This window comes from Tachysurus vachellii, chromosome 23, assembly GCF_030014155.1.
Source record: "Tachysurus vachellii isolate PV-2020 chromosome 23, HZAU_Pvac_v1, whole genome shotgun sequence".
Taxonomy (NCBI): domain Eukaryota; kingdom Metazoa; phylum Chordata; class Actinopteri; order Siluriformes; family Bagridae; genus Tachysurus; species Tachysurus vachellii.
Window position 1 is genome coordinate 8,129,666 of NC_083482.1, and position 22,330 is coordinate 8,151,995.

Sequence of the window (22,330 nt, forward strand, 5' to 3'; positions counted from 1 at the left end):
TATGCTTCTCTGTTTGTCTACTTGCATATACATCGTTCCACTGCTGAGTAGTAGCTCCTTTCCACCAAGTCGGCTTGAAACGGCTTCGGTGCAAATCTGGATCTCCGTCTGCAAAACCTATAAGCGGCGGTGGCCCCCGACAGCAACAGCTTAATTACAGTCAATAAAATGTAAAAGGTGGTTTAGAAATTCTTGGTGAAAATGCAAAAAAATTATATTTTTAATGAATCAAAGTTCTGAGAAAAGAACCAAAGCTTTACTGGCCCACTGTTTCAACAAGGCCAACAAAATTTTATTTGAGCAGCTATTAACTCTTCATAAGCAGTTAATATAACTGTTGTATATTACAACCTTGTTGTTATTGTCTATTCTGGATAAATCCTGAACTGGTGGTGATGCAAGCTAGTTCTTGAAAACGTCCAGGGCGTCTGAACTCGTTTAACATAAACTCGTTTATGTTACTAGTAACTAGCACTGGCTCCACCTTGATGGAAAGAGGTCAGAGGTGCAGGTGAAGTGAAATCTGAGGAAACTCATTTCAGAAACACAGAGGTTTTGGAGTTTGTTGTATTTTGCTAAAAAATTGTGTGGAGCTCTTTATTCGTTGTACTAAAGTGGAGTAAAGAGTTAAACTCTTTAGTGGTGAGTCTGTAAAGGCTTGCGGTTGAATGGAAAGCATCATATCTGGACCTGGGCCATAAGAAACACCAACCAAATGAGTTAAATGACTGCCAGTGGTTTGTGACCTCACATATGATAAACACTGGAGAGGCTGAAATTTGTTCACCTGTAATCCCAGGACACTTGATCTAAATCTTCTGTAGCTCCTCTAACAGGATCACATTGGTGTTGGTTATTGACTGGTACTTCCAAGTATAGATTAGTGTATTCTGTGATCTCAGAATATTATACACCAAAGGCATCACACTGGGAACGTTATTGGCTCCCTTTTCATTTACCTTGGACATCTCAGACTTTAGGTACAACACTGAGTCATCTCATGTGTGCAATTTCTCTGACGACACACTAGTATCGGGATGAACACACAGCCGTGGTGGAATTTATGGTACGTTTTAGATAAGAAATGAGTGGACTATTAAGATGTATTGTGGATTCTTTAAACTCGGGGAAATATTGCATGATGACTCTCCTGGCCTGCTTACCATCTTAGCCAAGAAGTGGACTTACTTCAGTATCAGACTTAAACATGTGGAGATACACGATAGCTATTAGTCTCTGACTGATATCCTCTTTAGTTGTAGGATCATATTTTTAGGATATTTCAGGTGTCCTTACCAAGTCCTCCAGTTTTTCTGATCTGTTATTACATACGTATTCATTTCATTTCCCTCGAGCTATTTTTATTCAGTTACTCACTGTAATTATTTGCAATTTTTTTTTCTGTTGTAAATCATATCATCTGTTTGCTCCTGTGCTCTAGCATTACAATTCTCCATTCTCCCATTTCTCTTTTTTTTTTTTTTTTTTCTTCTGTTGTTTCAGGGCACGTTTCCCTCTGGGCTTGACTCTGTGAGAGGGACCAGGCACCACGGTCTGGTAGAGAGAGCGGTCCAAAGAGACCGCAACCGCATCAATTCACCACACCGCAGACCTATCGACAAACACGGACGGCAGATATCCTTTACCTACAGTGCAGTTTCAACACTATAGAAAATAAACGACAGGAAATATCATACAAACAGCTTTTTAAAAAACAAAAAAAAAAAACATATATTTTTGAAATTTACTGGAGGGTGAGTCCAGAATTTACATGCACATTTATGTGTGAGCAGGTGGTTGTACGCATGAGAGCACGTTGACCTTTACTCGTGTGGGCAGCTGTTTTAAAGCCGTAGGGTCAATGCAGGTCTTGACTGTATCTTACTGTTCAGCGCTCATACCAGCATGGATGTTGCTGTGGGTGAGCAGTAGCCGTGTGCGTGTTTCATGTTGCTCTGTGTGTGGAAGGCTTTTTTTTTTTTTTTTTTTTTTTTTTTGCATATGTGGGATTTGGGGTTAGTCTACAGTAACAGACGGACTTCAGCTCTGACCATCTTACACCGCATTATGAATAAATTAGCACTAGGTCTGGCTGCATTATTTTGTCTTTTAGAGGGCTAAATCTTTTCAACTACAAAGCCACTTTAATTGGTTAAAGCTTTATTATATTTTTATTACACCGTACCACCTACAATAAGTATATTAGTAAGCATTAATTGACGTTCAGTAAATATATTTCAGAGTAACCGGAAAAAAACGGGTAGAAAAACATGCTAATAGTAACAGGAGGGTTTTTTTTGGTTGTGCTTTTCAGCACAAACACTCGGTAGCTACACAAAGTAGCTAGTGATAAATGTTAAAAGGGATGTGAATTTGAAGGAAAATGACTACTCAGTTGTTCAAATGTTAAAAACTGCGATGAGGAAAATCAAGAGCGAGATTTTTAGCTATCTTTGCATCAAGGTGATCTCATGCTTTGAGCAGCTGTTGACTTGATTCTTTAGGGAATATGAAGCTTTTGTGTTTGGTTCCAGTTATTGTAAGGATTGCAGGATCTTTTTTCCTGATACTTTTATAAAGCTATCATATTCTCAGTGATCCAACCGATCTGTTACGATGGATGATTTTCACTCGATTTATCACTTTGTTAAGTGCTCCAGTTTTGTCTGTACTACTGTAATTCATCATAATATCCGTTCTACCTTTACCACTAACATTTTAATTTTGTAAAGGGTAGAGGATTTGCTTCTAAGAGAAAACTTGCCAGATGCCACATACAGTGTTGGCTCAATTTTCCTAGAAACCATATCAACTCCTTCTGCCAAGTTGAAGCAAGCTGTGTTATGCTCCACCTACCCATCATAATGAGTGCTGGCCAGAGTGGTGAAAACAACAGACCGGGTGCCATGTTTGTCTTGGAAATGGCACTGCATATTGTTTTAGATCAACCCGAATGACTCAAGTGTTTCGGTTTATTTTCAAAGGAAGGGGGAATTTTAGTGGTCAGGTTTTGTTTGCTGGTGGTCATTCCTGTGGTGTCATGCTCTAGGTCAGTCGATGGATATTTTTGTGCCATGGTAGTGCTACTGGAGTGCAGAATGGAGTCTTCTCAGTGCAGAAACGATGACTCGGCTTTTCAGGCTTCAGCAGATGTTTAACAGAACGCGCCAGACTCACTCCTGCTCTGTTTCTCCTTTCCGCCTCTTCTCTAACAGGAGATTTGGCACAGTCATGACGAGTCAGTATTGTGAACACTGCTCTAAGCAGCTGAAGAACCCATGTTTATCTTTCTAGGTTTCTACAGTCCTTCCTTTTGTCATCATTTTGTTTTAAAAAGTATCCTAAAAATGAATCCACATCTCTAAGTCATTTTTGTCTCATGATCCTATTTAGGCTGGTTTTCTTGCTTATCAATAGCCACGCACAGAGTCTAGACAGATTCGTTTAAACATTGAGCTGTGATTCTGTGTCAGGTTAGACAGCAGCACTTTTCCTTGACTAACGCACGCAGAGAGTTCTCCTTATGGAACGGTATACCTGTCGCCTCCCCCAGACAACAACTGGAGAAGGTGAGTCTTCTGTGTCCTACCTCTCAATGCTACACACACACACACACACACACACACAAACGCAACACCCAAAAGCCGTCATACGTCGAGGTGTGGTTTAGAATGTTGTGCACTCGAGTGGAATGTGAGTGTGTGTTGCGTTCTAGTGAATAGCTCATACACAATAGCGAATGACGTTTTTCTTTCATTTCACCTGAAGGAGAACCTGCTCCACAGTTCACTATTTCTATTTTGGTCACAGAACAACTAAAAAAAATGGCATAATTTGCCAGTGACCTCACTTATATCTATGTCCATGGTGCAGACACACACGTCACACATGCACTACAAAACCAAAAATAGCACCAACTGTGTTTCATCCATCCATCAATATTAAGATGCCAGAAAATTAAACCCTAACACAAATCTGGATTGATAATGTCTTTTAAAACCGCTCCCCATTCCCCCCATCCTCAGTAAACTGTAATCCGTGGAGGTTTGTTTTTTGTTGTTATTGCCTTCACTAGCTGGTGAATTGCATCCTGTAATAAACGTCCTGATGCAGCTCCTCCTCTCTGTACAGTCATGTTTTGCATGTTGGTCTGGCTTCTAGCCAGTATGGCTTCTTCCCAATAGCAGTTCCACCGTGACCTGCCTGACACACTGTACTCTGTGTTATACTGAACGAGTCCACGCCCTCTGTCACTGTTTACACCTGAGGACAATATTGGCCAGAGCAGCTTTAGCTTGACCTTCTGTTCCCTGAATGCTGTGACAGCCATATGCTACACAACATGTACACGATTACCTGAGGACTTGCCATTCCAAACACTATCTACTCTTTTTTTTTTTTTTTTTTTTTTTTTTTTAAGGCTGTTATTTACTTTAACATTACAGTAATAATTAATCATCACACATATTTAGTCTGTTTAGAGACAAAATATTTTGTCACATTGTAAGTTCACGCCTTTCTTTCTTTCACAGTGTACAGTATAAGCCTGTGCAGAAATATAAATGAATTTATAAAAAAAAAAAAAAAAGCATTTTTATTTAAATAGTGTTTATTGTAAATATTTGATGTAGTATTAGTTGAATTAACAGCAGATGCCAAAAATGATCACAAACTCAACATGTAATTTTTTTTTTTGTTTGTTTGTTTTTTTTATTTATTTTATTTATTTATTTTATTTTGGAAGTGGAACCCGAAGGTTCATGTCGGTCTGTGAGTCAGCAGAGTGACCAGGCAGACAGAGAGGGGGTTTACATTATTATTACATTATCTGATATTTTCTTTCATGCTGATATAGACTGCATCTTTAATCACTGGCCAACTTCGAGCCTATGGTTACACACGCAGTGAGCACATTATTCCTTATGGTCTAGCATCAAAGGATGCGCACAGGGTTTTATGATAAATTATGTAACACAAGATCTATCCAGAATGACACATTTTATTTTATATCTGATCTCTCTCTCTCTCTCTCTCTCTCTCTCTCTCTCTCTCTCTCTCTCTCTCTCTCTCTCTCTCTGTCTATATGCCTGTCTGTCTGTTTCTATCGATCGATCGATCAAAATTGTATTGTAAAATTGTATAATGTATATTCATATGAAATATAATTTCGTGTTGAATGTTTTTAGATGTTCAGTATTTTTATTTTGTGACTTTTTCATTTTTATTTTAATGTTTTTCATGAGCTCCTGGTGAAGTTCCAGCTCTAACTAAGCCCTGCTCTCTGATCTAACCATGTCTTTCTTCTTCAAGGTTCAGTATGTAGCTATTCCTCCTGTGTGTGTGTGTGTGTGTGTGTGTGTGTGTGTGCGCGCTCCCCCAGAGCGAACAGCACTAACTAAATCTGCCAGATCTGCGCTCCTCCAAGCTTTTGCCGTCTGCTGCCTCCCATAACAGATTGTGCTCTCACTGTGTTAGAGGTTCACTTCCTTTCTGCCCAGGACCTTCAGGATTAGACCAAAATTAGCATGGCCTGTGTGCTTGATAAAAAGGCTTGGCTTGATGTATGAACAATAGCAACACTGTGGGATTGTGGTTCGTTTCCTTGCTTTCTCTCTTTGATGTATCTAATTGAAAGGTGGGCGTCGTTTTTGGCAGCGTGAAACCAGGAAAGATATTTTCTCTGTCTGTGTAAAAAATGACACTTTTTTTTTTTTTTTTTTTTAGCTTTGTAAAGCTTCTCTTGTCCAGGATTTTTCTCTCTCTCTCTCTCTCTCTCTCTCTCTCTCTCTCTCTCTCTCTCTCTCTCTTTCTCTCTCTCTCTCTCTCTAGATACTTCATATATATAATATATATATATATATATATATAATATAGAGGTACTTATATTTGCATGGCAGTTACTTTGCTGGGAAAGTTTAAGAAGACCTGGCTGTTAAATTTATGAAAATGCTCTCTTGCGGTGGGGCAACTGGCTTATATTTTGGCGAGAGCTTTAATTCACATCTTTGGTTGGCTATATATTTGGCTATATAGGTTATTGAAAGGGTAAAAAGGGGCAACAAGCAGTTTGCCAGTTAAGCAGTTATTTACTTTGGTCTGCATTAGGCTTCATGAACTGGAGATCGCTTCATCTAGCCAAGATTTTTTTAAGCTGTGGTTAGCTTTTTGGTCAACAGTAGACTCCAGTGTTTCTCATTTGGCCTTTTAATGCTCTGTTAGCAGAAGCTGAGAATTTTTACCTGAGTTAGGGTAAGTTGCCATCAGTAGGAGTATGCCAAAAAGTCTAAGCATTTCTTTTTTCTAATAAGCACTTAAGATCTGCAAGCGTGACAATTGACTAGGAGTTTTAGCACAACGTATCCACAAGCTAGGACCAGCATTTGGCCAGCAGAGATAGAGTCCTTTCCAGTTGGGAAGCAGATGCTAATGTACGACCTCTTGGGAAAAGAAGAGCAGGACATGTTTACAGTTCTTTTCACATCTGTAATGCATTAGTTTAGGACATGTTGGAGGCAAGACACACTCGCTTTAACCCCCTCTGTCCCGATCAACATTTGCAATTCTGTCTACACACCAGGATCAGGCTGTTCCTGTCATCCCCATGAGAGTGGGTGGCTCTTTTGTTGTATCGTCGTATGTTTGTACTTGGTTAATGTAGAGGGCTCTTCATTTCTCTTCTAAGATCAAAGTGTGGTTTGCTGTGGCTTTTCATTTGTTTTGCATCAAACAGCAAAGTAGGTCACTCTATGAACACTTGAGCAGTACAAAGCTTAAACGTTTGTTGATCAATGATTTCATAGTCCATATTTTTCAGATGCTTCAGATGTTTTTTTTTTTTTTAAATTTTCATAAATGGTGCATGAAGCTTCCAAATCTGGTTTGATAAGAATATTTATGGAGTGTAATATTGGAAGTCTTTCAGTGCAACAAAAATGCCCATTTCTCTCAACTGTTTTTTCAGTGATGTCAGTTTTCATTCCTAGACAAGGGCCGAGCTATTCTAAGGGAAACGCAGTCCCTCTGAAATGGATTTGGCGTGGTTCTGAGGACTGGGTAGGGTCCATACAGTGCCCCAGTGGAACCCAGCTGGACCAGGTCAAATCTCAGGGTCAGGGCTGCTCTCCAGGTCCCACGCTCCCTTCACCCTCTCGCTGTTTTGTCAGTCCGGCCTTTCGAGGGAGGTCACCCTCAAAACAGCAACATATCTCAGAGACTTGTAGTGGAAGTGTGGTCCAACAGCAATATGCACTCATTCAACAATCTGTCTAGTGCCTTGGCGGTTCGAATGATTTCATGCTAGCTATCAGGGATCTGCTTTTAATATTAGGTCTTGCATGACCCAAAAAACATGCACACACCAGTGGCCAACAGTTTATATAAATCACTCTGTTGTGGGTCAGAAATTTCAAAATGGTCAGTCATTTACTCTACAGTATCCGTATTTGTCTTATCGTATTTGGTTATCCATACAGTCTGCACGTTTTCAGACTTTACATCTATTTTAGAGTGATGCGTACCATATAATATCTGCGAAGATGGGAGATGAGATGCAGCATGTTGATGGCCTTAGCACTGCTGGTCCTTTTTTGTGAGTGTTATGCATCATACTTATAGCCATTTTCCACAGTAGAATTTTGAAGACCTCCTTCGTTAAACATGTCAGAACGCAACATGTTGGCTAAGTAAAAGTCACCGCTGTTGCTTTGGCATCTGAATTAACATGCAGCATCTGTTGTAGAAACTATGGCTTGCATGCTTGCTTTTCTGTTGTGCTTAGTGATTTTGATTTGTGGTGGTCTTCTCTACAGTATATTAGCACATTAGAGGTATTATTGTTGATCAGAGTGAAGCCGTTTTATTCGCTTCAGCTCAGGCATTTTTATTTTATTTCTTTTTCTTTTCTTTTTTTTAAATAAATCTCTCATGTTTATTGATTGTATACTTTATTCGTCCCGTTAAATGCAGTGATTATTGCAGCACTTCTGTTTGTTCTCTGATCTGTTCCCAGACGTGGTTGTCCCTGTAGTATAATTGAGGCAGTAAATCAGCCAAGTGCCTTGGATGAGTTAACACTGGGGAGTAAGCTGTGATTTGTGCGGCTCTGTTTGCGTTTGCCCGCAGGCCCGTCGAGGCTCCTGTTGATTGCAGAGTGCCACATTAGGCTGCCACTCTTTCTTTTCTCCACAGCTTCTCTCTCTGGCCTTCCGTCTGTCCTGTTGCTTGTTTCCCTCTACTAACGCTCTGAGCCATGAGCTCCTGGTCTTTTGTGTGTGGTGGTCAGTAACGCACGATTGTTTCCATTTCCAAAGGGAACAGCAGCCATGGACCGAAGAGAAACGGCCTGGGTTTAGATTAATATCACAGCTCAACAGGTGACCTTTGACCTTCCAACTACTATTTCACAGATCAGCTCTTCTGGATTCCTCTCTCATGTTTTCTCACTTACTCTTCCTCACACATGCTCCTCTTATTTTATTGCCTTTTAACACCATGATTCATGTCTCCCATCACAAGGATAAGGGTTTTGCAACCAAATCACTAACTTTGGTCTCTATATTCTTTTCTGCTTCAATCATATTTGGCTCTCACAAGTACAGCAAATATATATATTTATATGCCAGACCCTTCTATATTAAACTAACCTGATATTAAGGATTCTAAATTTCTTTTAATCTGTAATTTCTTTTAAACACCCTGGACCTGAATCTTTTTACTGGAAATTAAAGCATGAAGTATATGTTCCTTTTTGTTTCTTAATTTAATTTGTAATAAAGCATATATAAATCTCTCAGATAACGAACAGGTCATGTTTGTCCTGAAGTGAAAATAAGTTCTGTTTTTATTCACACTAAATTCAGTTTGATTTGCTAATAGAGTTGTACAGCCTGAAAAAAGCTTGTCAACTGAAACTGATGGAAACTGAACTGACAAAAGAAATCATCTTTTAAAGTATTGTAATACTAAGTATAATTTTGCACAATTGAATTTTTTTTAGCTTTTTTTCCGACACTATTTTTTTGTGGAATTTTTCTAAATTAAAAAAAATTCTTTGGGATTTGAGTCCAGTCTATGTAGCGCTGTAACCTACCTTCTTTTCTGTCCAAGTGCACCAACACTTAAAGTGTTAGCCCCCTGTCAAAGAAAAATGCTTTGCATTCACCTTTCATGCGTAATGATTAATGTTTGAGCTCCACAGTGAGTGTGTGCATGGCAAAAAGAGCCAGAAAAGCAGCAGTGCATTATGAAGAGCCATTGAGAGAGATCTCATGTGTAACTGGTTAAAGATTGCAGAAAGGGGGGGATTGTGGGTCTTACTCACACATGTACTTTCTCAGGTCTGAGACTCACTTGAGCCTATTACTCTATATGCTTCTAGACCCAGCATGGCATTAACAAGCCCTTTATTTCCACCTTTCCTGCACTCTTCTCTCCTCTTCCACACAGAACCAACTCCGATTCAGCTCTGCATACAAGTGCGATGAACCCAAACCCGCAGGATCCGCTAAGTGGGAACCAGCAGACGGGCAGAGGGCCGCCCCAGCGCAACGGTGAGCGCCACACGCTTCACATTTCACTGCATAATTGTAATCCATCATTTATATATGTCTGTACAATAACCCAAAAAGCACTTAAAATCAGCAAAAACACTGCTCAGCTCACACTCCCATAAACAATGCAGCACTTGTGTGGGTGGCATGCAGGCTGGGATACGGTGCACTGTGTGTGGGTGATAAACATTAATACAACCTTTCTGAATTATTATGAACACGTGACTTAATGAAAGAAGTACTAGCATTCTTTTCTGGTAGATGATTGACCGTCATTCATTACTGTACGTATAGTATGGAAGCTGTAGATTGCACAGTACAGGTATCCTCTGTGTTAAAGTGCAGAATCACACACACACATACATACATACATACATACATGTGTGTGTATATGTATGTATGTATGTATGTATGTATGTATATGTGTGTGTCAAGCTGATTCTGGTTATTTGGGTGTTTGATCAGTAAATGAAGGTTTACTGATTAACAGAAAACACGGTTTGTCTAGTTTATGCACGAATTTCCCCAATGTTTGCCATCCTTGCAAACATGACCCTCTGGGAAGTGCTTTGTCTCTGTGTTCAGCCTGTTTATTTTGTTTCAAAAGGACAGTACTCCTGGGGCTCATATGCACTGCACGTTTTTTTGTTTTTTCTGCTCTTACACACCGGAATCATCTCATTGGGTAATTATCAAGCCTTTCATGTGCTGTAATTAGAGGTCAGCGCAAAAAAAAAACCCAAAACAAAAAATCCTGCAGTGCATAAGGTGCATAGATGTACAATCAAACTCACAAGAGTGTTTGTGACACCTTGTAAACATGTCTGTATGTTGGAGTTGATCCAGAGGACACTTGTCTATCCAGACAGAATAAGGGTAACAGCCCAGCTTGTGTAGTCTGTGCAGTGTCATCCAAAACAGTGACAGTGGTGGAAAAAGCATACAGAACTAGTTGTGTACTAAGGTATCCAGACCCAAAGCCTTTCTGTCTCTTCCATGCCCATGAACCACATTGGATGATGAGTTCTCTGCCTGTTCACAAACAGATAGACTTCCGTAGGTGTTCCAAACGAGCTGAACCACCTCCTTGTGAATTTGCCATTCCCTGGGCACAGGCTTACTGTGAGACAGCACATCTGCTGTGTTACTGCAACAGCCGTGAAGTAGGCAGTTCTTAGACAGAAGATGTGCATCTACCCACATCCAGAGCTTGTTCTTCTACGGTCCTCATGTCAGAGTGTTTGCCCAACGTGACCACGAAAGAATATGCAGTTGGTCATGTTACCGTCAGCCAAATGGCCTTTTTTTTCTGTGAACTTGGGCCATGTTTAATGACAAAAAGTGTAAAACGGTTGCCGTTTCTTTCATTGTACTAATTCGTGTTGCTTTATCGTTCTCTTTTAGTTGTTTCTCTTACTTGCCTGGCGATGGTTGCAGTGTTACCGTGGCAACTGACCCCCGGTGCGGATTTGAAAAAAGAAAACAGCATTGTTAATTTATTTTGTGGTGATCAGCGTACACACCATGCCAACAAAATTCATTGTTGGGTGTTGTGAAATTCTTGTGTGTAAGAATTAATGATAAAGTAAAGCAGGGAAAAAGATGATGGTTTGGTTCCCAAGCACAATAACATGACCCCACACATACAAACATGTACAATTAACCTAATAACACAGATCTGTTCGGGGATTAAGGCTGCGAGGTTTTATATCGTTATATTAACCAGCATTATTGACCTCTGCTGTCTTTAAACGCTCACTCAAAGTAACCGTATCATGCACAGAAAGCATATCGGTTCACAGAGAGAAATCACAATGTTTCAGTCCTGTGTGCTAGTTTCAGTGTGTGTGCTGCTCCACAGGAAAGCCATGCACAGTGAATCTCATTTTCTAGTTGCATGGTAGCAGCATGACTGCTTTTGCCACATTAATGGCACATGAATACAGTAAATCCATCATCTCTGGCCATTTTCTTTTCTGTGATTATTTTATGCTGACATTGTTGTATTGTATGAAGAGAAGCTTACTATAAGCAAGGAGTGTATTTCTGTGTTGTGGCATGGATTCTGTGTTCCTGCTTTTCATTTGCTGACAGTTTTAAAAAAAAAAACAAGTCGGGATGATTTGTAAACCTCGGTAGATTGGGTGCCCTGTGCCAGTTGCCTTAGGTACAGCTCTAGCTTGGTGGATACGGTTCTGTTCTAATAAAAGCCGCGATTGCTAGGGAGCCAGTGTTGTGCCCTTGATTAAGACATTAAACTCTGTTGTGTGATTGAATTAAAATGTATTCTGTCCAAAACATTTGCCAAGTTAATAAATGCAAATGTAGTGTAATAACTGTAATAACATTCCGCATAGACCACGCACAGCTCCCTGTGTGACTCGCAGGCAGAGAGGACATGTAGCTCAGGCACAGTGAGAGTGTAGTTAATCATGTTTATGCAGGATGTTGAGTGAAGTATCCAGGGCAGATACAATACCAAAACAGCCTGCAGCTTGTCTTTTGCTTTTGAGGAGTGCTGGCTGATGAGACTTAAAGCGCGGACTGACAGTTGGGATTAAATACACTTCCGAGTCTCCAACCTCAGCAGTGCAGACGCAGTGTTGGATTGTGTTGGGTAAAACCAACTGATTTTGTTTTTTTCTTTTCTTCATGACATGTAGAAACTGGCTCTTTCGACCAGTCTGACACGAGAGTTGTACTAAACGTGTTTTGAAAGGGCAGGAGCTTCCCCATAGAACCAGAACGAAGCTATTCTATTTATACAAGCACCTCTAGAGCAAAATTCATTAAGCTCTCTAGTTTCAGCACATGAAGCTAAGCAGTTGGGTATCCTGTAAATATAACTAGTGTTTGTTTAGGGCTTAGGCATGGGGCATAGGTTTGTATAGTTGATCTTGGGTGAGCCTTTGATCCAGAATACGCGTAGAGTCAAGGCGTTGTTATACATTTTGTTGCTAGTCAGAACAGCATATGTATTGCAAAGTGAAAAAATGTAAAAATGTGTAAATCATTTAAACTGATACTTTTAACAGAACCCGAGTATTTTACATTCTAGCTATTAGAATATTGTACTTGAGGGGAAAACAATAGTTGTTTTTTTTTTTTGTTTTTTTTTAAATGATAATTCCTCCATTTTCTTTCTTTTATTATGTACGTTGACTCGGGTGCTGAGATCTGCCTTGCTGGTGCTGTTGAGCAGAGCAGAGAGTTCTGGCTCGAAGCCCGAGGTGATCCTGCACTTAGCCAGCACTGGCCCAGTTGCACCCAGGGGAAGGAGAAAGAAGGCCTGTTCTTAGAAGGATCTCTCTGCTGCATGCTAAACAATGCCTTTCCTTTGATTCTCACAGTGCCTGTAGTCACTGAGCCTGCCTGCCCCTCCTCTTCTTAAAGCAGCTCCTCTTATAATTGTCTTGAAGAGACACGGCATTGTAGCTTTTTCTCCAAAAGTCCGAACTTCAGCAAAAGGCCTTAGCATCGGCCTGAACTGTGAAATGGGTGGAACAAGTGTGCACTCCAAGTGACTCAGTTTGTTCGAATCAAATATTTGCACTTTGGGGAGTGATTGCCATCCCAGTGGGATTAACATCACAAATGCAGCTTTAAGCACTGCAGCCATCTTTTACAGAAATACAAATACACATATTGGTCACAAGCATTTCTCTAAGATCCGATATTTTGGGTTGCAATGAATGGAAAGAATTTGAACCTGTTCTAAACTGGTTTTCTGTCCCTGTACAACGGCTAGACAATTGTAACGTAAATCGTTTGGAGAATTAGTATTTGTTTAATATTTAAAACCTGTGTCAGCTTTTTATTTGTGTAATAACGTAGTCTCAGTGTATTAGTACTTGCATGAATCACTGTCAACAGTGTTATTTGCACTGTCACAACACATTTGTAGCAATGTTTATTTACTTGTGCTAAATGAACTTACTGCATAAAATAAGATTGCTTTGTATTTGAAAACATTTCTTTTGTCTTTTTTCTTTGCTGTGTTCGTGTGGTGATGCAGCCAGCATGAATGAAGCAGAGGTGGATGGCACAGGAGATGGTAAGTGTGTGTGTGTGTGTGTGGGTAGAATATTGACATACAGGTAATGTCTCAGATTACTGACCCTGCTTGTGGCATTCTACACAGTGCACAACCTTCACTAAACCTCTCTTGAACCTCCACAAGCTACTGCGGTATACGAGATGTGTATATATATATATTTTTTTTTCTTTTTTCTTTTTGCCTGCATTTTAAAATACCCTGTGGTTTTAGCTATCTACATAACCACAGTTTTGTTGCTTCCAGGGCTGAGGTTCAGCCTGTTCTATTCTGGTGTGATGTTTATTAGTGTCCCCTACTGGCAGGAGAGGTCAGGCACAGGGAGAATGTCTTCTGTCTGTTAATTTATTTTTTTTTTTCCTTTAGCAAATGAAGAATTGATTATGTCTGTTTCTAAAAATGAATTATTTAAACACTGAATTAAGTATTTTAGAGAAGGTTTATGATGCTTTTTATTTCTGTGCCAGACTGGTCTTCTTGTGGATAAATAGATGTTTGTTTGTTTTTTCTGGGGTTTTTTCACTCCCTCCTCTTTTTCTGCAGTTTTCTCTTTCCCTGCTGTTCATAATGAGGAGAGTCTTATAGGTGTGAGTAAGCCATTGCCCAGGCAGCTGTGGGAGGCCAAAAAGGTGAGTGAGTGAAGTTATCCGAGTTATCACGCTTAAATGTGTATCTTCTCTATTGTTTATCCAAGTGTTCATCCGGACCTACAGAATGTCTACAGAATTAGTTATTTTAAAGACGCCTTCGACAAACTGCAACAAATTGATCTGGCTTTTGTCTTTATTTCAGGCTTTTTTTTTTTCCTTAGGCAGGAATAGCTCCTGCTGTAGCCACGGTAGAGCTGCTGAGCTTCACCACTTTTCCTTAAAATTTAGTACACAAGATTTAAAGAGAGCAAATCATTTTAAACATCACTCAGTTCCAATCTTCAACATTTCCTATGGATTGCATTATGCTTTAATTGGGCTTGTGTTACGATTATATTATGAGGCAGGTATTATGCTGTTTCTGTTCTAGCTTACTGGATCTTTATTGTCTTTCACAAAACACGTTTTTCTTGGTTGTATAACTGTCACTTCACAGTATTGCAGCACACCTTAATGCTTTAACCATAGCACTATAATCCAAATCCTATCGCCTGCTGCACTACTCACATTCCTGACTCACAATCAGCTTGACGGTATAACACTGTTTACTTAGATGGGTGTCAGGGCAGCATGCTTGGATTGTGGGCTGTCTTTTCAAAACATACAGGTATTCACTTTATTATATAAAAAAATAAAGTGAATTTTTTCTTAACTATATTTCTAACTATTTTATAACTATATTTATTTAAAAAAAATCACCCATTGGTCATATAACTCTTCTGCTGTTTACATGCAGTTTGTCCATCCTTGTGTTCAATAGTTGCAGTGTTTCAGTTCTCTTTTTTTTATGTATTTATTGTACTCTGAAGTCCTGTCATTTGAACTCAGCTGGTTTAATGCTCTGTGTTTTTTTTTTTTTTTTTTTTTTGTTGTTGTTTTTGTTTGTTTTTTTTGCCACAGGTTCAGTCCCTTTCATCACGGCCCAAATCTTGTGAAGTGCCTGGTATCAAGTACGTCTGAAGCGCTTTTTCTATAGTTAATGTTACAAACAGTCTTCTATTCTGTTTGCTTCAGCTGATATATGTAAAGCCTGTATCTTCCAAGCCAAGTCTCCCTTGTATGTTACACGTGTTTCATGTTATCTGGTTCTCTCTTCTTTGCAGCATATTCCCATCTCCGGAGCAGAACGTTGGTCTCTCTCATTACCAAGGCACATTAAATACAGGCGGCTCTCTACCGGACCTCAGTAACCTGCACTTCCCCTCTCCTCTTCCCACCCCGCTTGACCCTGAGGAGGGGGGCTATCTTAACCTGAGTGGAGGCAGCAGCACAGGAAACCTGCCCGCTGCCATGATGCACCTTGGAATCGGAAATTCTCCGGGTGAGGTCATTGGGTGTGTGTGTACGAAATGTGAAAAAAGTTGAAATTGGTGATTACACAGCAAAAACCTTAGAAAATTGTCATATGAGAGAGATCAAGTCCTAAATTCAAAACTGTTTGCAGCTTTGTTTGTCTGGAGACTGCAGGATATCTGTGACTGATCCTTGCACAAAATGTACATTTCCTCAGCTGAACTTGGCAGAAGTCATGCTTCACAAGTGCCTTGCTGAACACTCCGCCCTTTGTTTCATGGTTCTTTTAGACATAGTGTGATGAATAAATGCGTCTTGTTCTCAGCACAAGCACATCCGTGCCTAAGAACAGCCAGAATCTTGCTCCCCCAACCCCCCAACCCTCTCTTTCACCCACCAATCCAATCCACCCACCGACTTTCCACTATCTGATTGCTCTCATTCAGTTCAGCTCTCTCTTGAGCTTTGGACCTTACATTCAGGCCTATGTCTGGGAACTGACTGCACTGTCCAACTGCTCCTGCCAATATCCCCTGAACTGGATACAGGTTGGCTGAATTCCAGAATCACAGTGAACTTTGACCCTTAAATTGGCGTCTTATCAACAGCTCTTTTCTCCCTATCCTCAGTGGTCCCTCAGCTCACAAACAATCACTCAGTGTGTATGTGAGAGAGGACAGATTGAGACTACAAAGATCCAACATGATCTTAATAAAACATGTTCGCTTTCAGCAAGCTTCCATCAAGGTTTCAGAGCCTTTTGAAGATTTAATGGCGTCTGGATCTATCCTAAGTGAGAACTACAGTTCCTGGACCTTTTGTGACCTTTTAAATAAAAAATATATATATTTAGGCAGGATAATTGACGCAAAAAGCAGAGTAACGTGGTCATTTTTCTTAACTCTGATTTAATATTTTTAATATTCAGAATGCTGGGGTTGTTCATTACTGCATCTACCACCTGAATAGTTCCTGGTCTATAGAAAATAACCTAAACTAGGTGGATATTTTATGGAGTATTGGAACTGTGGACCATGAACATTCACTCTAGTTCCTGTAGCGGAGATGCACCAAATGAAACACTACACAATATTCACATTCACTATACACTATGTACTCTACCACATAGTGTATGAGTTATTTTTTTTTTTAAGTGTAATATTGTCTCAAATGGTCCAGTAATATTTATTAACTTATTGAAAGTAAAAATTGCTTCCCTGTCGGTGGCAAACGGTGTCACACACACAGGCAAAGTGATGATGCTAGTTTTAGCCGAATACAGTGAATTTTGAAAAACAAATCCCACGATGTGGGCTAATTTAAAAATTGTTTTAGTAGATAAAAGCTTCGTCTGTCTCATAAAACAGAGGATTATACATTTCTCTTCTAGTTTGCAATTAAGGTTTTGTGCGGTCTCATCTTTTTTTAAGGCCTTTCATCCTCTCTGAGCAACCCCTCCATCCATTCGTCCCTACGCCATTCCTCGCTCTCCAGCCCTCCCACAGGGGGCATGGCCACCTCACCCAGGAGAAGACCAGCTCCCATCAGCCCCCTCACCCTTTCTCCTGGCTCGGAGCAGCGCCGCAGCCTGGGGAAGCAGCTCTCACCCACCATGTCTCCCTCCCTCTCTCCAATCACACAGGTATTGCTCTTCCACAGCAGCTCATCAGTATGACCCTGAACTAGGTGGCAAGAGGATATCCATTTACATAGGGCTTTCCAGAAAGTCTGAATAAGTTGAAAATTGCCACCTGTTTGGATACACTGTGCAGACAGGTCACAATTTGTATTGCTCTCTCCAGGGGGTCCCTTTGGACACCAGCAATCTGCCAATGGAGCCGCCTCCTCCCTATCCTCTCTACCAGCAATCTCAGCAGGCCATGCAGCAGCAGACGACCCAGTCCCATCAACCCAACCTCCAACAGCACCAGCCTCAGGGAGGACAGCAGCAGCCCGTTTCCCCTCTGCAAAATATTCCTCTGGACTTCAACTCCAGTGTTGTGAGTTCCTATTCCTTAGACTTTTTTCCTCCCATCACCGAAGTAGGGTGAGATACAAAGCATCATTACTTTTGCCTTATTTTTATTAATATTTACTGTTACTTTTGATGCAGTAGTTTTGGGGAATCTCTTTTTGTTGTTTATATATAAACCTGCTAGAGAGCAATTAGTCTGTGTGTGTGTGTTTAATTTACACTTAAAAAATTCATTTTTACAATTTTAATTTTACAATTAATACACTTAAGCACCCTATAAATTCTTTGAATATTAATTTGTAATATTATGCTGCAAACTTTTACACAGTAAACAAGAACAAAAAAGAATCTGTGCAATATAGACAATAAAAAGTAACTCTGTTTACTCTGTTTAACTCTGTTTACAATGTTCATCACGCATGTAAGTCAATACTCAACACTAATAAAATAACGCGAGTGACACATAAGTAAAGTAGTTTAGTATCCGTGATGTGTTAGTAGAATAGTTATTATTTATTTATTTATTTATTTATTTTGTATGGCTTTTACCTCAAGTATATGATGTGATCTAAGATCTGTTCTCTTTGTCTTCTATTAGCAAAACCACATGGGTGTGTTTTTCAACGATCCGTTCCTGGAGCTGCAGTTCTCTGGTCGCCAGTCAAAGTGTTCAGCTTACCAGGTGCAAACACGCACCGTGTATTTCACGTACACAATAATATTCCATCACATATTAAACTGTTCAGTCCTCATCGCAACAACCGTGTCTACGAAACGTTCTTGACACGTGGTGCATTTGTCATGTAGGTTTATTGATTTAGAAAGCGAATAGGTGATTAATGCCAATTCTGTTTATACTGAATAATCAGAGAGCATTACATAAAGTTCACTCAAAGCAAGAGGCTAATATTAAACAAGAACAAATCTTTACTACAGACAAGAATATCAGTAATTAGAAAAACTATTTGCTAAAAAATATTTCCACAGTTTTTTATTTTTTAATTTTTTTACAAAGCCAGAGCCTAAAGGCCCGATTCTTTAGCGAGAACTCGTTTTAATGTTAAATTTAGCCGTGCCAGAGCTGATAATTTGTTACGTAGCAGAAACTCGTGTCAAATTTGGATGCTGTGTAAAAGGTATTTTGTGTGTATCCTGTTTTTCATGTAGCAGGACCAGTACAATATGCTGGAGCAGGCCATGAGCTCCATGGCCGGAGGATTTGACCCTTCCTCTAACCTTTACTGCTCACAAGCTTCGCTAATGGGCCTGAGCGGTAGCCATGGCAACCTACAGGACCCCTTGCAGATGAAGGCTAACATGTTGTACTCGAACTGCGGGGGTGCAGTGCCCAATATCATACTTACAGGTAATGTCAGTTACAGAAAAAGGTCCTACAGTCTTACTTATAAATGTGATGTATTATGTCACGTTGCGCTTTTTTTTTTTGTGACATCTTTCTGTAATATTTATCTGTTTTGTTGGAAAAGTAATGTTCAGAAATAGTTTTTGTACTGACTCAATAATGCAATAAGTTATAAAAACATAAGATCTTACTAAATGCTTAAATATTGGAGAACCCAACAAAGGGAAAAGACGTCCTTCAAACACTGCATCAGAGCCTTTTTCTAAAACGTATTAAATGATATCACTGGACTTCCGCTTACAGATGAGTCAAGTCATAGCCTGTCGAAGGATATCAGCAGCGTGTTGTCAGCCGTGCCTGAGTGCTTCGATTCAGAGGGGGTCTTCCCCCTGGAGGACGAGCTCCGCATTGAACCTCTCAGCCTGGATGGACTGAGCATGCTCAGTGACCCCAACATGGTTCTGCCAGACCCCTCAGTGGAGGACAGCTTCCGCAGTGACAGACTCTGAGGAGCTGCATGTGTGCATGCATAGTCTCTCTCTTTCTCTCTTTCTCTGTCTAACACAAACTTTCTCAAGACCCTATGTCCAATGCTGTGTAAAACTGCACCAGCAGAACCCAGTCCTTCTTTACACACACACACACACACACAAAGCAAAAACATATGGCCCTTTTCCCCTCACACGCATACACTACAGCTTCATGTACGATTACTAGTGAGATATTCACACGTTTCTGTGACTCACAGGAGCATCGTCTCTCAGGGGCCATTCTCACTCTGTGTTCTCCATCTGCCACTTGAGACACTGATGACTGTAATATTCACAGTGAGAACACCAAGTGAATTCAGTCTGATTGCTTCATATACCCTCTCTCTCACACACACACACACACACACACACAGACAGGAAGCCTGGTCCAGGACTGAAAAAGATTTTTAATCTTTTAATCTGTGGCCAGTCCCAACATCTGTTAAATCTCGAGCTGGGAATTGATGAAGCCCTCCAGCATTCTGCATTTTTACGAACGGAGAACATGTGTACAAATGTGCATTACATCCTTGAGGGTGTATTCTTTTTTTTTTTTGGTAGTGTAATCACCTTGCAGGAGTGACACCAGCAGCACTGTGGTTGTTGTAATTTTGCTCATTTAATTGCTTCTGACTGCTGCTTATTACAGAGATCCTGTCTAACATCAAGGTCTCGTATTCAGCCTGACAATCAGCACTGTTAAATGTAGGCAGCTTTACGACACGAGACTTGTCTGACCTGCTCCACCGCATCGCAGGTCTCTAATGGCTAGAACCAAAAGAATGCGCTATTTTTACATCCAGAAAGCCATGTTTGCTTTCAGGCACGATTGTTAGAAATCAGAAACGGTTCCCGATTGTATGCCAAATAGCAGCCGACCGTGGGGCCTATCCAGCACTGTCCTGTCTGCACTGTGTGGTTGTATAGAGAGAGAGAGAGAGAAAGAGAGAGAAAATACACAACAGCATGGTGCATTGTGGAACAGAAGGAGACAGCAATCTGCCTGATCGCAGCTCATATTGATGCACCACATGCACCGTGTCTGTGCACCAGCAGGACGGGTCGAGCTATTTCCCTCCCCTCCAGACTGCCTAGCATGAGCAGTGAATTCTGTCCCTCATAGATATATTTGAAGAGTAAAGAGATGAGGGAATCAGGCTTTTCTGTACAGAGCATTATGATGTTTATTTTTTCGCTTCTAAGGTTTTTTTGTATTGGAAAAAAGTTAAATGTTAATCACAAATACATATGCCTCATAATTTCAAAAAGGGAAAACTGTTTACAAAAAAGTTTAAGACCTAAAGCTTAGAAGTAGAAGTTTAAAGTTTTTATGATTTTGGTATCTTTCTGGTAGAGTATATTTCTATCTTTTTTGGTCTGGTCTGTGAATAGAAGCCCTCTTCATGCTTTTGGCTATGCAGAATTTAATATCAATGTAAACTCAAGGCTGGAAAGTCCCAGGTCTTGAGAAAGGAACTATTTTACCTGTATATTTAATACTATGTACAAGTTCTATATATTCACTTTATACATTTTATACTGACTTTTATTTTCATTTGTCGATCTGTCAAGCTCTGAATTTAATTTTGGTTGTTTTTTTTTTTTTTTTTTTTTTGTGAATGATTTGTGGTGTTTTTATGAACGCTTGGCCTGCATTCCCTCTGTGGTCAGAATGTTTATTAGTGGACATGGTACACATTAAGCTTTGCGTTTATTGCCGCCTTTGAACATTTTGCACTGATCATCAGAAGGAACTGAATTGCTTTTTGGCTATGGATGTCGCTGTGATTTTGCACATGATGTATGCAAAAAAAGGCCTTTTGAATGTATGCACTATTTTTTAAAATTTTTTTTTGTTTTACTTTGCCACACTAAAATGACCAACAAATTTTTAAAAGGAATTATCGCTGCGCAGTACCGTTGCTCAGGAATACGCATGTTTTTTGTTACGCTCACTAAATCATATCACGTATCAGCAGGCTGGGTAAGCTTTGTTCTATAAGAAGCTTTTTCTTCGAACGGGGATTAAAACATTATTTAAAAGATTCTTTTGTAAGATCGTTTTTTGAGGCAATAGCAATACTACGTGTGTACCATGTCCACTTTGATTTTATCAGCACTCTGTGGTCTGTGCACTTGAAGGGATCTGGGGAGATTTTGTATGTACAAAACCAAGCAAAAAAAAATTTATCTAACGACTATCTGCAGTTGAAGAAGTGGAGTTATCATTTTTCTTCTTTCATAGCATGATGCAGATCAGAGGTCAGGGTTTCTGCTGCATCTTGCTTTGCATAGCATCCTTTTCTTTTCTTTGTCTAGCTTATCTGTGTCAGCTTTGCGTTTGAAACAGTTTGTATGCAGACTTTAATGTAGACGCTTCTGCACAGTTCAAAAGTTTGGATTCGAGCTCCAGCTATAGAAGTCTTTTTTCACAGACGGCACTCGCAGCCTGCTCCTTCTGCTTTCTAGAAGACGTCTCGTCTTCTTCTGCCTTATTGTTGCTGGGCTCTGACCTCGTGACCGTCCCTCTGATTGTACTGTGATGTTTCCCCCCTATTCCAAGCCCTGTGCTAAAAATGTTCTTTTCTTTTTTTTTAAAACATTATATATATATATATATATATATATATATATATATATATACACACTTTTTTGTTATACTGGTCTGTACTACAATTAATATTAGTAGATATTTTTTGTTTGTAGAGCAGCATTTTTTTCTATTTGTATGATTTTTGGTGATGTTTTACTGTTTTTTTTTTTTTGTTTGTTTGTTTATTGTTTTTTTTTTTGTTATTCGACTTTTTTTTTTAAATGTACAGTTCTGTTATTTAAAAATATTTTTATTCACTAGTGTTACTATGTTTTGGTTGTTAATTTTTTTTTATTATTATTATTTTTGTAATATGCCATTTTA

At 39.7% G+C, this 22,330-nt stretch overlaps 1 protein-coding gene across 3 annotated transcripts in view; it reads left to right on the forward strand.

The window, feature by feature from the left end:
* The window catches only part of crtc3 (CREB regulated transcription coactivator 3), a 29,179-nt gene extending 7,177 nt beyond the window's left edge, over positions 1-22,002 (forward strand). The window contains exons 3-15 of one of the 3 annotated variants that reach the window (XM_060858868.1): positions 1,504-1,635; positions 3,508-3,569; positions 8,310-8,372; positions 9,445-9,548; positions 13,564-13,602; positions 14,146-14,231; positions 15,153-15,202; positions 15,356-15,573; positions 16,976-17,187; positions 17,348-17,545; positions 18,119-18,202; positions 18,688-18,886; positions 19,187-22,002. In XM_060858868.1, coding sequence (XP_060714851.1) covers positions 1,504-1,635; positions 3,508-3,569; positions 8,310-8,372; positions 9,445-9,548; positions 13,564-13,602; positions 14,146-14,231; positions 15,153-15,202; positions 15,356-15,573; positions 16,976-17,187; positions 17,348-17,545; positions 18,119-18,202; positions 18,688-18,886; positions 19,187-19,392 — 1,653 coding nt within the window. In that variant the 3' untranslated portion in view covers positions 19,393-22,002. The remainder of the gene's footprint in view (positions 1-1,503; positions 1,636-3,507; positions 3,570-8,309; positions 8,373-9,444; positions 9,549-13,563; positions 13,603-14,145; positions 14,232-15,152; positions 15,203-15,355; positions 15,574-16,975; positions 17,188-17,347; positions 17,546-18,118; positions 18,203-18,687; positions 18,887-19,186) is intronic. The other 2 variants (XM_060858869.1, XM_060858870.1) reach the window with 2 other exon arrangements.
* Positions 22,003-22,330: the final 328 nt, after the last annotated feature.